At 41.7% G+C, this 22,616-nt stretch overlaps 1 protein-coding gene across 13 annotated transcripts in view; it reads right to left on the bottom strand.

Moving 5' to 3' along the window:
- The window catches only part of RIPOR3 (RIPOR family member 3), a 66,122-nt gene that overhangs the window by 30,899 nt on the left and 12,607 nt on the right, over positions 1-22,616 (bottom strand). For 12 of the 13 annotated variants that reach the window (XR_014318590.1, XR_014318591.1, XR_014318592.1 and 9 more), the window contains one exon: positions 3,125-3,253. Coding sequence is in view for 10 of the 13 variants with exons in the window: in XM_082773076.1 (XP_082629202.1) it covers positions 3,125-3,253 (129 nt within the window). In the remaining 3 variants the exon portion in view is untranslated. Of the gene's footprint in view, positions 1-3,124; positions 3,254-8,747; positions 8,960-22,616 lie in introns of all 13 variants that reach the window. The other variant, XM_082773074.1, reaches the window with a different exon arrangement.

The raw sequence follows: 22,616 nt of genomic DNA, 5'->3' as shown, positions 1-22,616 counted from the left end.
ATACTCCCTGTAAGTCAAGGCTCTAAAATAACATTAGCTAAAGAAGTTTCCTGTTCCATGAGACTGAGCCAACTGGTTGCACTCAAAGGAGCTTTCCACCTTCTCTATAATCCTCGTCCTAAATTCAGCTCACCTGGGGAAATGATGAACTCCAACAGGCTTAATAATTATCCATTGGCTGCCTTAAGGTCTAGGCATGTGACTCAATGCCTAAAGAGATTATCGAGCTTGGTGATTAAATAGGCCCAGCAAACCTGAGAGCTGTTCCCAGTCCTACTCTAGAAACCTTTAAGTAAATACTTTAGTTATCCTGGTGCTAAATTTCCACTTAACTTCATTTTTTAACACCTTATCTGTTGCCAAACAGTACTAGATATTTAGTTTCTTCACCACAATGATTATCTTATTTTTTATGATGGCTTAATGTAAAGTGTTAATCAACCAAACCATTTGGAACTCAGGTTACCTATAATGAGGAACACAAATGTTAAATTAGAAATGTGCAACATTTCCCTAAGATAATGAATCTTTGAGTATTCCATGCAAAATGAGAGGGTTTCAACAGGAATAACACTGGAAGTAACAGTCCAGCCAATAACAACAGTTGAAAGAGTCTCTTATAAGGATCATGACTTAAAATTCTTTCATGCAAAGAAATGATTAGTATCCATTTCCATGTTTTAGATGAGTACTCCAAAGGGCAAGATACCATACAGAACATATAAGGCAATTCTATCTTTTTGAAATTAAAAAGCCCAAATTACTCCTGGTTTTTGTTTGTTTACTTTGGGGGGAATTAAACAGTTTTGATATTTACCTTCAGAGTTTTAGACTGCAAATCCTAAATTCAGAAAATCATTTCCCTTCACTTTCATGTACAGCAGCTAAGCACTACAGCTAAGCAGCCAAAAGTCACCCTTTTCCTCAGTATCTGCTAGTGAGTGATGCAGCCCATAGGCACTCAGTGCACTGATGTTTAGAAACCCACGCATTGCATAGAAAAGTTGAAGGGCTAGCTTGGGACCTCAGGGACAGTACCTAATGTTAGATGCTATGTCATTTTCCCTTGTGAACCTAGTAATTTTGGTATCACTACTAATATTTACTTCCATTGTGAGGAAAAATGAAATAGTGTGTCAGACTGAGAGCCTCAAAAGGAAGTTGCTAAACAAATGCAAAAATATATTTAGCATCTGCTTAAGAATCTCCATGTGGACCTGATTTGTGTGTCATCCTTTGGATAGACCTTGCATAGGGCCCCGCAATCTCCTGCTGTGTTTTGCAACAGTGCCTGAGAGAGAGAGAAGTTAGGAGAGGGTGATTAGAATATTTCTTTGCTATGCTGGAGAAGGCTCTTGGGTGTTTACCAGGCTGTTACTGAGTAGTACAAAAATTTTTCTTAATGTCATAATTCCTGGACAAAACTGTCTGTCTAAACATTTAAATAACAAAAAGCAACATCATAAAAAAATGCATAAAGAGAGGCATCTGGCTAGAAAACCTTTGCAGCTATAAGTAAGAGAATAATCTTAAGGGATATAGAAACGTTTCTGTTTTGAGCATTCTTACCCCACTGGACTGTTTCTTTGTTGGAGAAACAGCTGTTCAGCCCCTTTCCTGGTAGATCTTTTCCCTGCTTGAACTCCTACTATGTCACTTGAGCTCAAGTCTGCTTAAACAATTTATTGTCAGTGTTTTCTTCAAGATCTTAGATGCCCAGTCTTTGCTAGGTGGTGTTATTTTCCATCTTCCACAACAAATTAATTTATTCAAATGTAAAGACTTTTTGTTCATATCACAGTCATGCTGTAATTTCATTTTTGCTCATACTTTACCACACTACATTTACCTAAAAGGGTAATACAATCATTTGCTTCTTTGAAAATATATTTTATTAAATGACTCCAGTATTTTAGTGATACACAATAGGATTTTTTGGGATACAATACTTTTAGAGGCATACTTTCCAATACCTCTATATGATACTTCTAAATGATTTGTTATTATTCTAACACGCACTGGTTGTCAGGGATTATATTACTTTCTATTTATGTATCATATCTTCAGAAAGCACTCCACAGGCTATACAAGGATCACTAAATTAAGAAAAAGAACAAGAACACTTATAGTGGAAAAGCTGCACAGTTATCTGCATAAAGCAAGGCTACACAGCAATTTGTAAATAACCAAAAAGGGAAAAACAGTGCAGGATGGTTTAGCAATTACCATGTTGGACTGAAAACTGAAGGACTGGATTGCAACCTTGGCTATACTATTGACCTGTTACTGACAGTAGTGAATTTGCAGTAGCTTTCTTGGACTCTTTGTCTTCCTCCCTTCCTCTAGTTTGTGTCATTGCCAGAAAGCAGTCCTTCCTCTCATGTAATGCTACTCCACTTAAATAACTGGAGGAGAATTTTAGTTGGAATCAATGGCATTTTTTGCCAGGATTCACCATTAATATCACCATCTTTTTAAAAGTCTATGAGATTTTCAATTACCATAACTATTCAGAAGGCCTTCCACTTATCTGAAAGCTGCTATTAGTCAGAACACACCTTTTACTACCAGGGTCACTAGAACAGATGTCAGGGCAAAATGCCTCCTACTGGAACATTAATACTGATTCTTGAGCATGCTGAGATCCCAAACATTACTTTATGGAAAGTGGAAAACTGTTTTTTTGATATTATTTATCCATATCTTCTTGATTTTATTATATCTGACCAACTTCAGCAAGTGAGATCATCTCTGTGATCACATTTGCTTTTCACCCTGCAGAAACACAGCAGAGAAGTGGAGGTCAGTGATTGTAAAAAATATTAGGTAACACCTTTCATATCAACATTTTTCTAAAAGAAATGGACACTATGAAGAATATGATACATAATCTCTCTCACAAACCAGAAGTTCAGCTGCCTCTGAAGCACAGTGTATATAGCAGTAAGATAGTATAGTGTAAAGTGTAAGTGCTTACCAGCGAACCATGACAACACTCATTTAAGTTTTAAGATCAAGATTAAGAAAAAACTTCTATATATACATGATTTTGTTAAAAAATACATTCACGGTACCTAACATTCATTGTCCAGATGATCAGGTGCTTTTTTTTTGTGTTACTTACGCTAATTTTCTGCTTTGCACAGTGCTGAATCCAGTGAAGGAACAACTCCTGCTGATACCACCGCCATCCCCAGGAGAGACGAATGTCAGTTTGACCGACATGACTGCCAATCAGCAAGTCTACTGGCTTCTAAAATAAAAGGAAAAACAGATGAGTCAAAACCTACTTGGCAGTTCTGGCTTAGACCTGTGCTGTTGCAAGTGCTGAGCTGCAAGAAAGGGGAAAGTCAGAAAAACAGGCAGTAGATTAAATAGAAAAAAAAAAGACTTCTCTGCTATACAGGTTTCTTCTGTTGCCATCCACAATACAATTAATAAAGTACTAAACAGTGCAATGAAATCTCTTATGCCCTCTGCAATTGCTGATTGATTTTACAAATTCACTATGTAAAAGCCAGAATAACCTCTATTCACAGTCTGTCTGCATTTCTGATTTTTAAAAAGCCCTGTAATTGTCCCACTGCTTAAGGAGTTCACGCCAACCCATGTATTTCCAAATCAGTTTGAATGCCAGAAAAATACTTAAGCTCCAGACTTAGTCAGGTCCAAAAAAATAGTTCTTTGCGTCTGTGCAGAGCCACACTGAAATCAATGGTAGAATTGGCTGAGTGTGGTACTTAAGCCCAAGGCAGAAATCTGGTTTCAACAGTAAATTTCAGGTTCATGCTCCTCCTCTGGCAGGATTTCCTTTGGATTGCTGTCTTCTGTTTTCCATCAGTCAAACTTTTTTGCTTTCTGGAGAGTTGTGTTCTGTGCCATATGTCTATAGAATCCAAGTTACAATATAAGTAACAGACATATCTCTCAAAGCAGCTGTAGAAAATCACCCGGACAATTAATATACAGCATTCCCTTCCTTTTCCCCAAAGCTGGTTTAATATAAACACCGCAACTTGCAGCTTTGCTTTAATTGTTTTAATGAGGCCAAAATGAGGGCCAAATCCTAATTTCCTCTCTTAGTTCTTACTTCTGACTCACACAAAACTCCATTTGAAGTTGTTGAGAATTTTTAACTGATTAAAAGAAAAAGCTGGGGTATCTATTTGTATAGAGAAGTACAAACGACAACAAAGACCTCCACATGGAGATGCTCCATGCAGAAATTTTTCCTACATTATAGAACACACTTTGAAGATTAGTGAGATTACCTAATCTATCTGTGTAGGTACTGGAAAGAAACATCTGCACTAAACCCCTATTCCCCCCACATTATTCCAGCAGCATGGGTGCAATTACTCAGGGTAGAAGCCATGAAGTGTCAGGGTAAGACTTTTCCTGGCTCTGCCACTAACTTGGAGAGCAACCTAACTCAATGCTCTTCCAGACTGCATACAAAGATCTAAAAGGTTGAACTATCCTTCCCAAGAGGGATGAGATTGGAGCGTTTTGCTGATTCTGGGCTAGTCTACAAGTACAGGGCATTACTGTAAGTGACTATGCTTTAGGTATCATTGTCTACCAAGGCAGTCACTAAACTGTTATGGATTTCCACAAGCAGAGATCCTGTTGGCAAGCGAGAACTGAGAACTGATCGTTTCTTTAGAAGCCATTCAGTTAGTGCCCTGAGCTGAGCTAAAAGACTCCTGTTTCTACAAGATCTGCCAAGCTCATGAACACATCTGTGAAAAAATAAAATCAGGCAAAGCATTTTAGAAGAAGATGTGAAAATGATACATTTGAGGCAAAAAGCTACCTTGCTTTGCAAGCTACCTAGTTTGTTAAATAGAGAAAAAATCTTGGGTATGGCTAGTGGTTTTGTATCTAGTGCACTGAAGCCCACAGGACTCCATAGCTCCAGTAACATCAACAGAAATCTGTTACATGGACAAATTTAGGTGCACCTTAATCACCTTTAAATCATACTCTACAGCACTTATGCTCTGTTGCTTTGAAACGATGCCTCCTTAACACCCCTAATCAGAGAGCATACTTGAACCACATCACAGCTGAAGTTTCAAAATATTTTCCATTCTTTCCTCTGGTTTTCAGATGCTTATGTCTGTGAACAGTCACCCCATCAAAAGGATCAGTAGACTAAAAAAAAAAAACCATGCAACTTGCTGAAAAATGTCATTGCATAACAAGCTGTTAAAGGAAGAAATAAAAGGAATAGCCTCACGGTTATTGACCACATCCCTCCTGAAGGCTGAGCCAGATTCCCAGGATCCATTCCTCAGCTCCCTAACCTGGGAAGCTTATTTCTTGAGACAGGACAAGGAAAGAAGTGCAGGAAAAGCTTTTCTGACTTCATAGGATTCCTAAGACCTGTATAGCAAGAGAACAGAAGCTTTTCAAGCACAAAAATAGGAAGCAAACAAAAACAAAACAAAAACAAAAACAGAGAGACCCTTGACAGGGAAAGTGACGTGGAAAATGCTGAGATGACTTCTGAAATACAAGTCTGTGGTACAGAACTCTCAGCATGAAGAGTTACATTTGAAATGTACAGACCCTCAAACCTCAGCTGGTGAAAGAAATAAATTGCTTAATCTGCTTAGACTTGATTCTGTTGCCACATATGTATTTATAAATCAAATATAATTTCAGACTTTAAGAAAATATTGCAAATTAGTAGAAATGAGAGATGAATTGGACCTCACTTATGCACAGCCATAACTGTTCAAAAATACTTATGGGTTGTTTGGTTTTGACAGCACAAAGCTCAGCCCTCAAGGCCACTGACTGTGTCATGTGCAGCTCCAACATATAGCTACGTTCACATGCAATTCACAAGCACATTTTCACAGTTCCTTCCTGTCGTGGTTCCGCTCGAGTGGGCAGCCGAGCTCCACCACAGCCGCTCTCTCACTCCCCCTCCTCAAAGAGGAATGGGGAGAAAATATGTGAAAAGGGCTCAAGGATTGAGATAAGGACGAGAAAATCACGCAATAATTATTGTAACGGGCAAAACAGACTCGGCATAAGGAGATAGTAAGATTTATTGCCTACAACTAACAAGCGAGAGAAGTGAGAAAACAAAGGAAAAAAAAAACAAAAGCACCTTCCCCCCCCATCCACCCTTTTCCACCTCCTCCCCCCGAGCGGCGCAGGGGAACGGGGAATGGGGGTTATGGTCAGTCTACAGCACTTCTTCTCTGCCGCTCCTTCTCGGTCACTCTCGTCCCCTGTGCTGTGGGGTCCCACCCACGGGATGCAGTCCTTGATGAACTGATCCGGCGTGGGCTTCCCACAGGCAGCAGCTCTTCCAGAACTGCTCCAGATATGGGTCCGTACCACGGGGTCCATCCCTCAGGAGAAAACTGCTCCAACCTGGCTCCCCTACGGGCAGCAGCTCCTGCCAGATCACCTGCTCCTGCGTGGTCTCCTCTCCACGGGCTACAGGTCCGGCCCGGAATCTGCTCCGGCAGGGGTCTTCCACAGGCGGCAGCCTCCATCGGTGCAGGGCCACCTGCTCCACCGTGGTCTCCTCCACGGGCTGCAGCGTGGAACCCTGCTCCACCGTGGTACTCCATGGGCTGCAGGGGGACATCCTGCTTCACCATGGTCCTCACCACAGGCCGCAGGGGACTTCTGCTCCGGCGCCTGGAGCACCTCTCCCCCTCCTTCTACACTGACCTTGGTGCAAGGCTGTTCTCCCACTCCCTTGACTCTCCCGGCTGCTGTGTGGCGCAGCGTTTTTTCCCTGTCTTAAATATGCTCTCACAGAGGTGCAAAACAACATCGCTTATTGGCTCGGATCTGGAAAACAATGGGGCCCTTCCCAAACATGGGGCAGCTTCTAGATCTTTCTCACAGAAACCACCCCTATGGCTCCCTGCTACCAAAACCTTGCCACGTAAACCCACTACATTCCACCCCTCGCCTCTGTTAAAAGCATATTTAAGACTACTCACAACATACTCTCACTTTACAATTATCACAACAACCTTCACAAAATTCACTTAAATCAAAACGAAAAAGAATTCACCACACCAAAATAAACATAACATCATCACAGCACCGACAAGGTGGACATTTTACACACACACCACCCCTCGTCCCTTCACCACACTAACACATCACAGTTACTGCTTTCTTAAATTCTTCACAACTTGTACATTCCTAACAATCATCCTGCACATATTTTTGCCCGTTATTTCTACTAACTATCATCCTTATCTCAAATTCCCTGAGCCCCACGTTGGGCGCCATAAAAGACTGTCGTGGTTCCGCTCGAGTGGGCAGCCGAGCTCCACCACAGCCGCTCTCTCACTCCCCCTCCTCAAAGAGGAATGGGGAGAAAATATGTGAAAAGGGCTCAAGGATTGAGATAAGGACGAGAAAATCACGCAATAATTATTGTAACGGGCAAAACAGACTCGGCATAAGGAGATAGTAAGATTTATTGCCTACAACTAACAAGCGAGAGAAGTGAGAAAACAAAGGAAAAAAAAAACAAAAGCACCTTCCCCCCCCATCCACCCTTTTCCACCTCCTCCCCCCGAGCGGCGCAGGGGAACGGGGAATGGGGGTTATGGTCAGTCTACAGCACTTCTTCTCTGCCGCTCCTTCTCGGTCACTCTCGTCCCCTGTGCTGTGGGGTCCCACCCACGGGATGCAGTCCTTGATGAACTGATCCGGCGTGGGCTTCCCACAGGCAGCAGCTCTTCCAGAACTGCTCCAGATATGGGTCCGTACCACGGGGTCCATCCCTCAGGAGAAAACTGCTCCAACCTGGCTCCCCTACGGGCAGCAGCTCCTGCCAGATCACCTGCTCCTGCGTGGTCTCCTCTCCACGGGCTACAGGTCCGGCCCGGAATCTGCTCCGGCAGGGGTCTTCCACAGGCGGCAGCCTCCATCGGTGCAGGGCCACCTGCTCCACCGTGGTCTCCTCCACGGGCTGCAGCGTGGAACCCTGCTCCACCGTGGTACTCCATGGGCTGCAGGGGGACATCCTGCTTCACCATGGTCCTCACCACAGGCCGCAGGGGACTTCTGCTCCGGCGCCTGGAGCACCTCTCCCCCTCCTTCTACACTGACCTTGGTGCAAGGCTGTTCTCCCACTCCCTTGACTCTCCCGGCTGCTGTGTGGCGCAGCGTTTTTTCCCTGTCTTAAATATGCTCTCACAGAGGTGCAAAACAACATCGCTTATTGGCTCGGATCTGGAAAACAATGGGGCCCTTCCCAAACATGGGGCAGCTTCTAGATCTTTCTCACAGAAACCACCCCTATGGCTCCCTGCTACCAAAACCTTGCCACGTAAACCCACTACACTTCCAATGAGAGAATCTGAATAATACTAGGAAAACAATGTTAAAGAAGTTATCTTTCTTATTTTAAAATAATGTTGATAAAGTCAAATATCTCATGGTACACTCTGGCACATGTATTTTGGTAGTAACCTAGAAATCTAGCAGCTCATTTCACACATCGGACTAGAAGGCCATAAGAAGAATGTCTTGACAACATTTTAATAGTAAGAAAGATTTATACATGCAGTTGTTTAAACACAGGGTTTCGCTAGCCAGAGTGTCTGTACAAAAGTGCTGAGCTATGTTACAACTGCCCTGAGAAAGAGCATCTGGACGTGTCTTCAATTTCAACTGTCCCTTTAGGCTAAAAATAAATCAGATAAGGACCCCCCCACAGCCCAACAAAGCTGAGCTCCAATCTATCTTCCAACCTGTAATCTCTGCTGGGTAGGTCAACGTCTTCAGATCTCTTAAATGCCAGGATTATACCCTGGGGAGCAGAGGTACTTCCTCACTTTTAATCTTCCCAAAAAGCACAGAATGTGGATACAGTAGCTAGCATGGGGCTGGCATGTGTCGAGTACAGGAACATCAGGCCAAACTGATGGAGTCTACTGCCAGGGGTGACAGAAACACTGAGCTACTGGGGAAAAAAACAAAAGCTTGAATCAAACATAATGTTTCTGAGTTGTAAACAGACCTCTGAACTGCTGGATGCTTATATACTCAAACACATTAATACCTGCAGTGTTGTAAGATTGAGATTTCAGGTCTTAGAAAATATATTTTTAATATAAATCAAAAGAGTTGTTTGTTTTTTTTCCAAATTAAAGGAGTGTGTTTGTCCCTATTTCAATGAGTTGCCATATACCAGTAAAGTATTAGCATTTAGCCTTCAGAATTACCAATTATCCAGACATACAGGACCAAACAGTTGATTTTCTTTGCAGCAGTAAGTACACTCAAACTGCGTGTTCTACTTAATCTGTTAGTATCAGGGTATTCCTCGAGCCAAAGGACCTTGATCTTCTACAAACAAGAAGTTGGTGTCTGTTTGTGTTTATGGCTAAACTTTTCCTACCCTAGTCACATACTTAATTGTTTCTGGACACAATGGTTTCAACAATTTTATGAGGAAAATATGACTCACTGACTTCTTGCAAAATATTTCTGCTTGTGTTTTGTACTTTAAATTAGTAGCCACGATTTTCGTCTAATATCTTTGAGAGGTTCACTTGAATTTGATGAACTATTGCTAGAGTAAGATATTCATGCTTTCTTAAAATATTATAATGTGCCATTTGAGAATGACCTGTTGGTTAAGAGGCAAACACTTGCTCCTAGTTGTGTATCTGCAAAAAGTGTGCCAGACTTCTGGCTCCTTCAGCTGATTGTGGATACACGCATCAAGGCGATAGCCTGGGCAACAAGTACGCCAGAAACTGCTGTTCCCTGGCTTCAGCAAGCAGCAGCTGCGTATTGCTCACAGAATAAAAGCCAGGTAGAAATCAAGTAAATTATTAGTCACCGTAGAAAATAAACACAGTGAAAAATACAAAAACTATTAAATGCCAATGGCAGTAAAGTGGCTTTAGGATCACGTTTGTGATTCTGGACAAATCATGCATCGTGACATTTTGCCTTATACCACTTGATGCTTTCTCCTTGATTATTCTTGTAATTTTTATACATAATTTTATTTGGAAATGTTACATTAGCTTTACTTGGGATTGTGGTAGAGCCATTCTATCTTCTAGTTGTGTAAACCAAAGAGTTGACTTCATTTTGTACTATCACAACATAATCCTCTTCCAGAGACATTCTCTGGACTTTAAGAATGATCTGTGATTCCAACAAATCATCTGATATTTCAAAAAAAAAAAATCTTTGTTCTAAGTTACTAATTTCACTTCCCCGAATTTATTATAAACTCCAGTACAATATCTTTTTTGCTGTTGTAACTGCATTGGCAGTAGGGTTTTAGCTGATAGAAATACTGCAAGCACTTAATAGGTGAAAAGACAATCCTGGCATAATAACATCAGAAAACTTTTAAAGTCCAAGTTAAGATCTAAATTTTTCTAGCATCATATTGATGTAATCATAATTATTTTTCTTCCTATCATTTATTTCAAAACTCAGAAACAGTGTAGTTAGCTAACATTTCTGGCTGCTTCTGACGGGTGGTATCCACTTCAAAACACTTGCAGCAGACAATGACATTTGAGTCTCTCATGATACCGATTAAAAAAAAAATCAGATTGCCACAGCGTATTACAATAATGTCAGACTTTCTGAACAGTCTTAGGGCTGGTTGGCCTGAACCACTGAAGTTTCCTGTGATTTCAGTGTACCCTGGAACAGGCTGGAAATTTCTAGATCTTGGCACTTACTTTGCAGCATTGGGAATCTAAAGAATCCACACCATTAAATTTAATGAAACTCCTGAGATGTGATAACGTCATGACTCAGCCCTAATTACTCTAAAGGTATATGTAATGAAGGCTGACAGAACAACGAATGAAGTGACCATCTTATGTACAGCACAGTGTTGAATCCACTGGGAAAATACACACTATATTTAATCTTTGCTCTCGAGCATTCTTTAGCAAAACCATTGACCTCAGTAGCAATGGCTACTTTGCTAGATAAACATTCCAAATTTATGATGAAGGCCCCTTAACTTTTTAGCATTTTTGTTCAATTATTAAACGAACATTCTATTTATACTGTTATTGGCAGAACTAAGAAAAAAATATGCGGTTATTTTTCTAAAGATTAATGACACTTGAATTAGGAAGACAGAAAATGCCCTTGATGCTGCATCTCTTGCCATTTTAACACAGCATTACACATAAACAGGGATCCTTTCTTCAGATGCATCCTTTCGTGGAAATTCACAGCACAATCTGAATAGGTTATACGTAATTCAGTGTAACACAGGAATTCTGTTTGCAGGATACCATTTATCCAAAACTGATGTCTCATGCCAATACACATAACCTCTAACTAGTCCACCACACAGACAGGGGAAAAGCCACTGCAATTGCAAATAATGGAAAATGTATGTTTGGTATTCTGTTTATCAGATTCATACGGTAAAACAGATAATGGTAATAAAGAAAAATATGTCTGTGATGAGCTTTTGAATATATTCCCCTTCGTACTGTTATCAACCATGTCTGAACCACTAAGAGGTACATTTTGCTTCTCCTTTGCAATTTGCCTGCTCTCCCACCTCACACCTACTCATCTCTTGTGGAAGAATGGTTAACTGAAATAGGACACGAGGATGTTGGGCAGTTAAGAGGCAATGGGCTAGTAAAGTACCGTACTCAACTCACAAGAGTCTGGGCACGTACGCAGCTGGCTGAGAGCCAATCAGGCTCAAGGACACGATGCCCTTGAGCCATGGGGAAAGTCCCTAAGGCGGGAAGGTAGCTAAAAGAAGGAGAAACTACCTGAAAAGAGCGGGAAAATGTTAGCCAATCCTGAGCTTAGTTTTTGCAATATGTATGAGTTGATTATGTTCAAACTAGATAAAAGGCGACTGAGCTATCCATTAAAGTTGAAGTTCACTGTTCACTCATACTGAGCGTCTGTGTCTTCCTACCGTCGACAACAATTGGCGCCCGAACAGGGACAGATCTGAACGGGAACAGGGAATCCGCTGGAGTTGAATCTGCGAGGGACGGAATAAGGGAGGAACCGGTCCTGCAACGCAGCCCAGGAGGTGGAAGGGACAAGAATCCCCGCACCCGCATCGGAAAGGTGAAAGGGACAGGAGTCCCCGCACCCGGGATGAGCCTATAAAGGGTCCCGCTGGAAAAGCGCCGCCGAGGTTTTTGCAAAGGCTGCAACTGTATATATAAAGGTATGAAAGACAAGCGGTGTATAATTTTTAGAATGATTTTTAGAAAAGCGGAGCATTTTAGATAAAAGAATTATCAGGGATATTAGCATACGCAGTAGCGCAGGGTTGCTTTTACAAATCCTGATACAGTTTTTTGAACAAACAGAGTGGTGTAAATTGGGGACAAATTGTTTGATGATGTTATTAAAGATATTAAGTCTGCTAAAAACCTTAATGAATCCATGGAGAGCAGTGGCTAATGCATTAGGCATATATAAAGCTGAACAAAGAATTGCCGCTGCTGCAACAGAGCAGTTAGGACCACCAGGAAGGGTTAATAAGGTTAATCCACAGCAAATAAATATGGAAGGAACAGATTGCCCGTTGCCACCTTCCGTTAGAACTTTTACCATTACACAGGGGGTCTCGGGAAATTCGGAGGTGCCTGTAACAATGTCCTCTGTAGCAGAGGAGAAGCTTTCACTACCAGCAGCTCCAACCGCTCCAATAGAAAGTGAGGAAGGAGCAAGTGGAAGGACCAGTGCTAGCCTATTTCTATCGAATACAAATCCCTTCACAACGGGGGCGCAGGGGAGAGAAGGTCTATGGAGGCAAATAGCAAATGAGGCACTGCGTGAAGGGAATTACGAAACGGCAACACAGTTAACACAAGCTTTTCCGGTAGTATACTCGCCACCAGATGCACAGGGGAATGTGACGGTTAATATGACAAATTTAGACTGGAAACTATTAACTCAATTACGATCTACTGTAAATGATTCTGGTTTAAAGGGGGAACCTACTCGGCAAATGTTAGATTATATTTGGGGAACTAATATATTGCTCCCTGGGGACATACGTAGTATAATGAAGCTGATCCTAACACAACATCAACAGCTTCTTTTTAATGCGCATTGGCAAAGTGTTTGTCAAGAGGCAGTAGCTACGATAAGGGCACCTGGAGATCCGTTACATGGTGTCACGTTGGAGGAATTGATGGGGCTCGGACCATATTATAGATTAGAAGCACAAGCATTGATGGGTCCAGACAAAGCTAAAGAATCAATGAGATTGGCTCGGAGAGCCTTGGACCAAATTAGAGAGCCAGGGGGGATACCATCCTATATGGGCATCAAGCAAGGAAGGGAGGAACCATTTGGGTTGTTTATTGATCGAGTAGCAAACGCAATACAAGCGGCTGGAGTACCTGATTATCTAAAGGGCACTATTCTAAAGCAGTGTGCAATTCAAAACTGCAACCCTTCAACTCGTAGTATATTAGCTACGTTACCGGGAACTTGGACAATTGAGGAGGGTTTAGAAAGGATGGCTCAGGTACCCGTGGGTACGCAGGCTATGTTGGTAGAAGTAATAAAACAGCTAGGGGATAGTATGAAAGAACAGGCACAGGTATTAAGAGAGACTGCGCAGCAAACGCAGAATCAAGCACTCGCTGCCCTTGCTCCTTTGCAAACGCCCGGAGGCCGTCCTCCGCGACCGCGTTGTTTTCGCTGTGGGATCATGGGACATATGAGACGAGAGTGCAAAACGAAATCAGTGTGGTGTCAGAACTGCCAATCCAATATGCATAACACAGCGACCTGTCGACATGGTGCGTCGGGAAACGGCTGGAGCAGCGGGAAGGACCGCCCCGCGACGACACAAAAAGCGGCATTTACGACAGCAGCCGGAACGGCACTGTCACCAATGTCTGCCGACCAGCCACCAGAGGGAGCCTCGGCTTGGATTTGGCAACAGCAGTAGATGTAATGCTATTGGACTCTAAACCCACCAGGGTAAAGACAGGAGTTATGGGACCAGTTACTATTAATGGTGATCCTGTGGGAGCTTTATTGATCGGAAGATCGTCTGCTACCCTGAATGGATTACAAATATTGGTTGGACTTATAGATAAAGACTATTGTGGGGAAATACAGATTATGGTTTCTGCAATGTTTCCTCCAATGCATGTACCAAAGGATACAAAGATAGCTCAATTAATTCCGTTGCCACACTTGGCGGCATCTCTACCACCGATGGTCAATAAGGACCGAGGATTCGGAGCATTTGGCTCCACAGGAAAAGTAGCGTTATTAACGCTTGGCATGCAGCAGAGACCACGACAGAAAATCACAGTATGCTTAAAGGATGAGAAACTGCAAATTGAGGCATTGTTGGACACTGGCGCAGATGTGACAATAATCAGTGCGCAAACTTGGCCACCGCATTGGCCTACATTCAAATCCAGTACCACTGTAGCAGGAGTAGGAGGTATGACTATTGCTCGTCGATCACCAGTACTGCAATGGACAATAGGTGACAAAGTTGTAAAATGCAGTGTATCTGTCTTACCGTTGCCAGATGGAGTACAAGCACTGATAGGGAGAGACATTCTTGCTCAGATGGGAATGGTTCTTACATCAGACCACCATTTATAGGTATGGCCATTGCTTGGACTTTCCCAATCCCACTAAAATGGAAAACTGATGAACCTGTGTGGGTTGAGCAGTGGCCGCTAAAACGGGAAAGTCTAATACATGCTCACGGACTAGTACAGGAGCAGTGTCAACAAGGGCACCTAAGACTGTCAACAAGCCCTTGGAACACTCCAATTTTTGTGATTCCCAAGAAATCGGGGAAATATCGTTTACTTCACGACCTGCGAGCGGTTAATAATCAAATGTGTGCCATGGGAGCACTGCAACCTGGTCTACCTAATCCTGCTATGATACCAGAGGGTTGGCATTTATTGATTGTGGATCTGAAGGACTGTTTTTTCACAATAGCCCTCCATGAAAATGACAAACAGAGGTTTGCCTTTACTCTCCCGGCAATAAATCGTGAAGGTCCGGATCAAAGATTTGAATGGACTGTATTACCCCAGGGAATGCGTAATTCACCTATGTTATGTCAGCTTTATGTTGACGCAGCTCTGCAACCGATTCGACGAAAATGGCCAGAGACAATAATCTATCATTACATGGATGATATTTTGTTAGCCCAGAAGGAACCGTTTTCTCTACAACAGAAAAATGACTTAACACTGACCTTAAAACAAATGGGACTCGTACTTGCACCGGAAAAGGTTCAGGAGACAAGCCCCTGGAAGTTTTTGGGTTGGAAAATTACAGATTCCACCATTCAGCCTCAAAAACTTACAATCCAATCGGACATCAAAACTCTTAATGATGTTCAAAAACTGCTGGGAGATTTACAATGGATCAGGCCAGTAGTCGGGATTCCGAATGAACTATTAAATCCTCTTCGGCCGTTATTAAAAGGAACTGATCCTGCTTCAAAAGTGACACTATCGGAAAAACAACAAGAAATATTACAACAAATCGCATCATTGATCACAACGAGTGTCACGCACCGACGTATATCTGACAGGCCACTCGATCTTACCATTCTATGTGGCTCACAATACCTGATGGGTGCCATAACACAGCAAAAAATAAAAACGGGGGAGAAGGGAGGAGAAACTGTGGTATTAGAGTGGATAGCTCCTCCGTTACAACCTCGACGAACAATTCAAGAAAAAATTGCAACATTAGCAGAATTAGTAAAGAAGGGGAGGAATCGAATATTGCAGGTGGATGGGGTTCCTCCAAATATGATCTGGTTACCCATGAAGCCAGGCGATTTGGAATGGTATATACAAAATTCTGAAGAGTTACAAGCTGCACTACTGCAGGATGGCGCTACTATAGTAGCAAAAACGTTACAATCAACTGCTCTGACATGGATGGAAAACCAGGGATGGATAACTAAGCCAAAACGATCGTCTATCCCACTTAAGAATGCAGTGACAGTTTTCACTGACGCAGGAAAACGTTCTCGAACTGCTGCAGTGACTTGGAAGGATGAGCATGGTTGGAAACATCAAATTTTACAAGCCCAAGATAAAGACTCATTACAGACACTAGAACTTCTTGCAGTAGTATGGGCATTTATAAAATGGAAAGATATTCCGTTAAATGTGGTATCTGATTCCTTATATGTAGTAGGCATAGCAAATCGTATAGAAGACTCAGGCTTGAGAGACTTAAAAAATGAACGGCTGTCAGAATTAATAATCAGTCTACAGATCGCCATAGCTCAAAGAAGTGAACCGTACGCAGTAATACACATAAGGAGTCATCAGTGGGAAGAAGGCCTGGGAGAAGGCAACGCTCGAGCGGACCGACTAGTCGCCGCAACAGCTACTGAAGCACCACTGTCACCCTTTTGCAGAGCTCGGGAGGCTCATGCTATTTTTCACCAGAACGCTAAGGGACTTGCACGGGCTTACAAACTGTCTAGAGCTGATGCGCAGGCGATAGTAAAAGCTTGCCCAACGTGTAGTCATTACAATTCGGGAGTGGGAATCGGAATCGGAACAAACCCGAGAGGGATTAAAACCAACGAAGTGTGGCAAATGGACGTCACTCATGTCACAGCATTTGGCAGATTGAGATATCTGCATGTAACAATAGACACTTATAGTCACATGATTTGGGCTACACCGCAGCCTGGGGAAAAAGTTCGGGATGTACGACGTCATCTTGCCAGTTGTTTTGCAGTAATGGGAGTACCACAAACTATAAAGACAGATAATGGTCCAGCCTATGTTAGTGGGCCACTTAAGCGATTTATGGAACTGTGGGACATTAAGCATATAACTGGTATTCCACATTCACCAACTGGTCAAGCTATAGTAGAAAGGGCTAATGGAACAGTTAAGCAGTACTTGGAAAAGTTTAAAGACATTACAGATGTTAGAGAGAGGGTGGATAAAACTTTATTTGTTCTCAATCATTTGTGTATATTTGGAGATGATGAGGAACCACCCGCGGCACGTCATTACATTAAGTCTGAAAATGATAATAAATGTATTATGAGAGTACTGTACCGAGATATGAAAACGGGACAATGGTTGGGGCCTGCTGACGTGATTTATATGGGGCGAGGTTATGTGTGTATCTCTTCCCCTACAGGGCCAACCTGGGTGCCTAGTCGATGTGTTAAACCAGCCATTGAAGAAAAGTCATCAAGTACGGATAACAGCAACCATGGCTGATCTAATGGCGCAAGGGATTCTGGTTGCGTTACAAGATAGTTGGTTTGAAGGTTGGCTTAAATCTGTTTTTGGGAACATGGGTGGATGGGTTTTGTTAGTTAAAGAGGGACTTCGCTTTCTCCAGTCCCTGGGAGCAAGTTGACTTATAATTGTAGTGATTGTGATTGCTGCACGTGTGGTCTTTGGCTGCCTAGCTGAGAGACTAGAGCAACTCACAGAGAGGGTGTTCGTAGCGCAAAATAAAAACGGGGGAATTGTGGAAGAATGGTTAACTGAAATAGGACACGAGGATGTTGGGCAGTTAAGAGGCAATGGGCTAGTAAAGTACCGTACTCAACTCACAAGAGTCTGGGCACGTACGCAGCTGGCTGAGAGCCAATCAGGCTCAAGGACACGATGCCCTTGAGCCATGGGGAAAGTCCCTAAGGCGGGAAGGTAGCTAAAAGAAGGAGAAACTACCTGAAAAGAGCGGGAAAATGTTAGCCAATCCTGAGCTTAGTTTTTGCAATATGTATGAGTTGATTATGTTCAAACTAGATAAAAGGCGACTGAGCTATCCATTAAAGTTGAAGTTCACTGTTCACTCATACTGAGCGTCTGTGTCTTCCTACCGTCGACAACAATCTCTTCCTCCCCCCAGTTCCTATGATGAGAATAAAACAATGTGGACAGATGGATTTCTTCAGTCTTCTTTGCTGAAAAAGGCAATCCATGCAGGAAACCATCTTCTACCAAAGTGGTATGTTTAGCTACACTGCTGTGAAGCCCAGTAGCTACAGCTGTATAGATCCATGAGCAGTCATTTTTCCACTCATATTCACCACACATTTCTGCACATTTAAAACTGAGCAACGTGAGCAATTACATAGCAATTTTGCTGCAAGTGGAAGATTTTGTTTCTCTACATCCCTGCATCTACATGCATTCCACAACTTCCTGGCCTAAACCTGCCTAAATCAGATTGTTAGGTTGTCCCTTTTATTTGCACCAAATTTATGTCTGTCACAATATTACATGATGTAGGAATATAATCCCATTCTCAGAAGTAATTTAGGCTCTTAGGATCTAGTTCCGTTGATTTTTAATAAGCATTACATCAATAACTCACACTATATGGAAAGATGGGGCTTCAGTGTGTTACTCATTTAGGTACTCTTGAAATTTTTATTTCTTTCTGGGCTGATTCAATTCTTAAATATGTATTTAAATGCTACATATCTGACATACTTTCCTCCTGGTCATATTTAAGCCATAAGGAGAAAGTCAGATAAACAGCTTTGATCCAGGTTACTGCTTTAGTCATTAGTCCCTTCTACAGCTTTATGCCAGCTTCTGGAAATGAAGTTCTGAGTCTCCAGGTTGGCCATACAGCAATAAATTTAAATAGCAAAATCACTCCCCTCAGACAGCTTCTCCTGTGCTGGAGGTAGCGACTCACACGTAACCATTTCTAGAGTAGTTCTTTGAACACAGGACTCGACTTTCAGGTCCTTGATGACCTGTTTTTCAAGCCTGCAACTCAATATGTTGCTGTATTTCTAATTAGTTTTCTAAGTATACAGATCCAAGTTCTATTCTCAGTGAGAATCACTCAGTGATTCTCTGGTGCACAACCAGAGGAAATTAATCAGTCATTTATTCCAGATTTTCAGTAGAATCCCGGCAGCAAAGTTGGCCCATATTTAGTTAACGACCTGGAAACTATTTTTCAAGGCATAATTTTGTGGTCAGTTTTGTACCTCCCTCTAGTGGCAGCAGATATCAAACAAATAAGGCACAACAGAGACCTTGTCACAGATCGCACGCTGATGTGCAGGGCCTGTTTCTTTCATGGAAATTTGTTACCCAGAATCAAAGTTGGCTGTAAATCCCGCTGTAACTGTTTTGTAATGTTGTAATAGGAGAAGGATCAGGGATTGCATATAGCCCAAATCCCTGTTTACTTCCTTTGCCAGTACGCAGCATATTCACATAGCCACATGTAGTTTCTCCATGTTCACCAACATCATAGCTCTTCGGTTGCTGCGTGTACTTTTGCACTGAGCTTTGCTTTCCTCTTCAGGGAAAGGCACAGAACAATTCACCCATTATCAGCTGATTTATGAGCACAGGGCTTGCTGTAAGCTCCTCTGGTTTCAATTTCAAACTTGATGACAAACTTGCAAGTCTGAATCAGAGATTCAGGAATGTGGCAGGCTCCACACGCTAGCCTGACTTGCAGCTTTTTCAGCTTTGGCAGAATTTGAGTCTGCAGTGAGCTACATTATAATGAATACTTAAAAACAAATTCCTACCAAGAGAAGAAGCAGATGGCTTTGAGAGAGAGCAATTTACAAGTGATGAACAGGCTCTTCCATTTCTGACAAAGGAAAATTTGCCTAGCAGCAAGACACTGGATCCTACATTCTGTCCTTGAGAGGTCCCTCCTTAATTAAAAACCCCAAGGAACATTCTTCTGTAATACATTTCTCATTCTCCCGCTTTCCGCAATCTATGCTTTAGTATATGTTACATGCAGAGTTACTGGGGGTGATCACATCTTCATCCACTGGCTAATTCAGGAGCCTCCTAAAAGCCAACTGCCAGGTCAGTTATGAAATAAGAAATGCTCCTTATCTCAGCCTTAGAGTTGTGCAAAGTCCCAGTTCTAAGTTTCTATTGAAATGAAACATATCTATCCTATGATGGATAGATATGTTTTGATTATTTCACTGAGAAGGGTGTATTAACCAAAACAGATGACAATCTTCCAGTAATAGTGCAATTTGTTCAATAGTATATGGGATGTCTTTTGATATCTTCAAAAACTGAAGTCTGTCAATCACAATCTACTGGTACATGTCCTGGGGCATGCCTGGGAAGAAGTGGGAGAAGCCATCGGTCATGTAGCTGTCTGATCATGAAAACTGTCCCTTTATTAAGAATTAAGCCATTAAGTCAACTTTCTACGGCAACAATGTTTTATTTCCATAAATGTTATCAAGACAATCTCATACCAAAAAATAATGAAGTTGCTCAGTTAGGACCAGTAACCCAAAGAACACTGGAAAAAGTACACAAAATGTCATGTAGCAGGGAAATAGACATCTGGAGAGAGAGTAAAGTTTTATATTTTAAAGCAAAGCACTTTCTTTAATGCTGAGTAGGCACAGACTTACTTACTTTTTGCAAAATCAGTATTCCCATTACTGATTAGTGACTCTTGGTGCGTATATGAAGATAACTGAAAAGTGTGTATTTTTTAGAAGGGGATATCAAAACCATGACAATGAGAACGGCTCTCATTGACCAGCTAACAGAACAATCTTCAAAAATCATTTGGCATATTTGAACATTTTATCTAGGCTGAATTTGCTCAGTATCTTCTAACACAGGCTTGTACTCTTATTTTCCAGTGAATTAGGGTAGCTGTCATAGCCACACCAACACTGTACTCTGTACTAATCTTCCCATTCTGTAGACACTCCATAGCCACAAACTTTCCTTGGTGAAGAAAAAAAAAAAAAATCCTCTGAATTTATGTTTATATATCTGTACTTTCCCCTTCATTTCCTACCAATTCCTAATACATATGGTCTGACATTCATGGCCCACATTTTTTACGCTGTTATTCTCTGCTTTTATTTGGTTTGGGTTTGTTTTTAATGAGGTGAACTTTGCACAGCCCAACTCTAGCTCCCATAAAATCTTAAATGGCCAGATTTAGAGATTTTGTACGGAGAAAAAAAGCCTACATACTAACCACAGCTGTACTTGGAAACAGATGTTTTACCCCCTTTAAACTGAACTAATGAGGACAGGAGCATGGAACAGATAGGACAGGAAAACTTCTGTCAGATTTTGAATTTGAAATTATGGAAATAGTGGAGAAAAGACTGGTACCTCCACACAAGGGGAGGGGAGAAGGGCAGTAAATACACAATGAAAAATTGCACTGCTGCACTAACTTCAGGGCTCTTTCACTTTGCAGCCTTGTGGATCCCAGTATCTCCACTCAACTCACAAGAGTATCCCATAAAGAGCAGGCCAGATCCTCAGCTGATATGAACGGCTGTAACTCTATTGAATGCAATAGAGTTATAGGTTGGAAATGAGGAGACATTTCTCCTCGGAAGAGCAGTCAGGCATTGGAACAGGTTGCCCAGGGAGGTGGTGGAGTCACCGTCCCTGGGGGTATGTAAGGAAAGGTTGGACGTGGTGCTTAGGGACATGGTTCAGTAGGTGACATTGGTAGTAGGGTGATGGTTGGACCAGATGGTTTTAAATGTCTTTTCCAACCTTAGTAATTTTATGATTTACAAAAGTTCAGGATTTGACCCTGTGTCTCTTTTGCATATAGCAAGGGTAAGATGACTCTAAACCACATTTTTCAAGAATTCCATGAAACAGGAGGCAGACCAGATCAAATGCTGTGAAAACGTCAACTTCTGATGGAAATTTAAAAATTGTTTTGGTTTCATCAAACTACCCTTGCCTATCAGAATGGTCTTAACATATAGTGTCTTATGCTGCTAGTTCAGAAGTGTTTTTTAGCCCCACTGCTTCTCTGCCCAGTCTTGCTCTCATCAAAGACACTGATAGAGTTGCTATAACTTCAGAGAGAGGATGAACAAACCTTTGCAATCGTGATTTGGCTCCCATACTGGAAAAATGCATTAGTGATGGCTTTGTATAGAAGAGATGCATCAAGTTTTCCCTCTGGTTCCTAGTTTAAACTTCTTAAAAATGTATTTTTGATTTGTCTTCATATGCTCTTCATCAATCTGCTGCCTTGAAGCATAGAGTGGATCCCTAAGCCACAGCAGAAAGAAAGAATCTTCTGCTGTATAAGGCTATGTGAGACACTGTCATTACACACAGAGGAAACTGGGTTTAGTGGGGCCCTACTTCCCCTAGGGACTACCATAATATAAATTATTAATAATAAAAATAAACATTGGCTAGCTTGAACTTCTCTTCATTCTCCTAGAGCTTATTTTTGTGATGGAATTAGCTAAATAAAGCCCACTTGAAAGAATGCTTAATTGCAAACTATCCAAACAAAACAGAATGGATATAATTGGTTCTTAAATATTAACACTCTAAAGAAGATGGCTTTGGAAACAGCTGAAAGAGTAATGTATATTAGGATACATATGGTAAAATGAGCAGTCGAGCAAAATGCAGTCTAAAACGGATTGAATTTACTTTTAAACTAGATATACAAGTTTTGTCAGTCTGATTTTGCCTAGAAGATACCTTTAGATTATTTCAAGCCTAAACTGAATTACAAAAATATTATTTTCAAAATTATAAAATCAAGAGTCAAACTCATGGACTGACTTCTGGACATAGTTTGCCCACGAAAGACCATGACAATCTGCAATGATCATTACTCTGTGGAACCTC

This window comes from Aythya marila, assembly GCF_965140915.1.
Source record: "Aythya marila genome assembly, chromosome: 16".
NCBI lineage: Eukaryota > Metazoa > Chordata > Aves > Anseriformes > Anatidae > Aythya > Aythya marila.
This window is presented reverse-complemented; position numbering and strand designations above follow the sequence as displayed.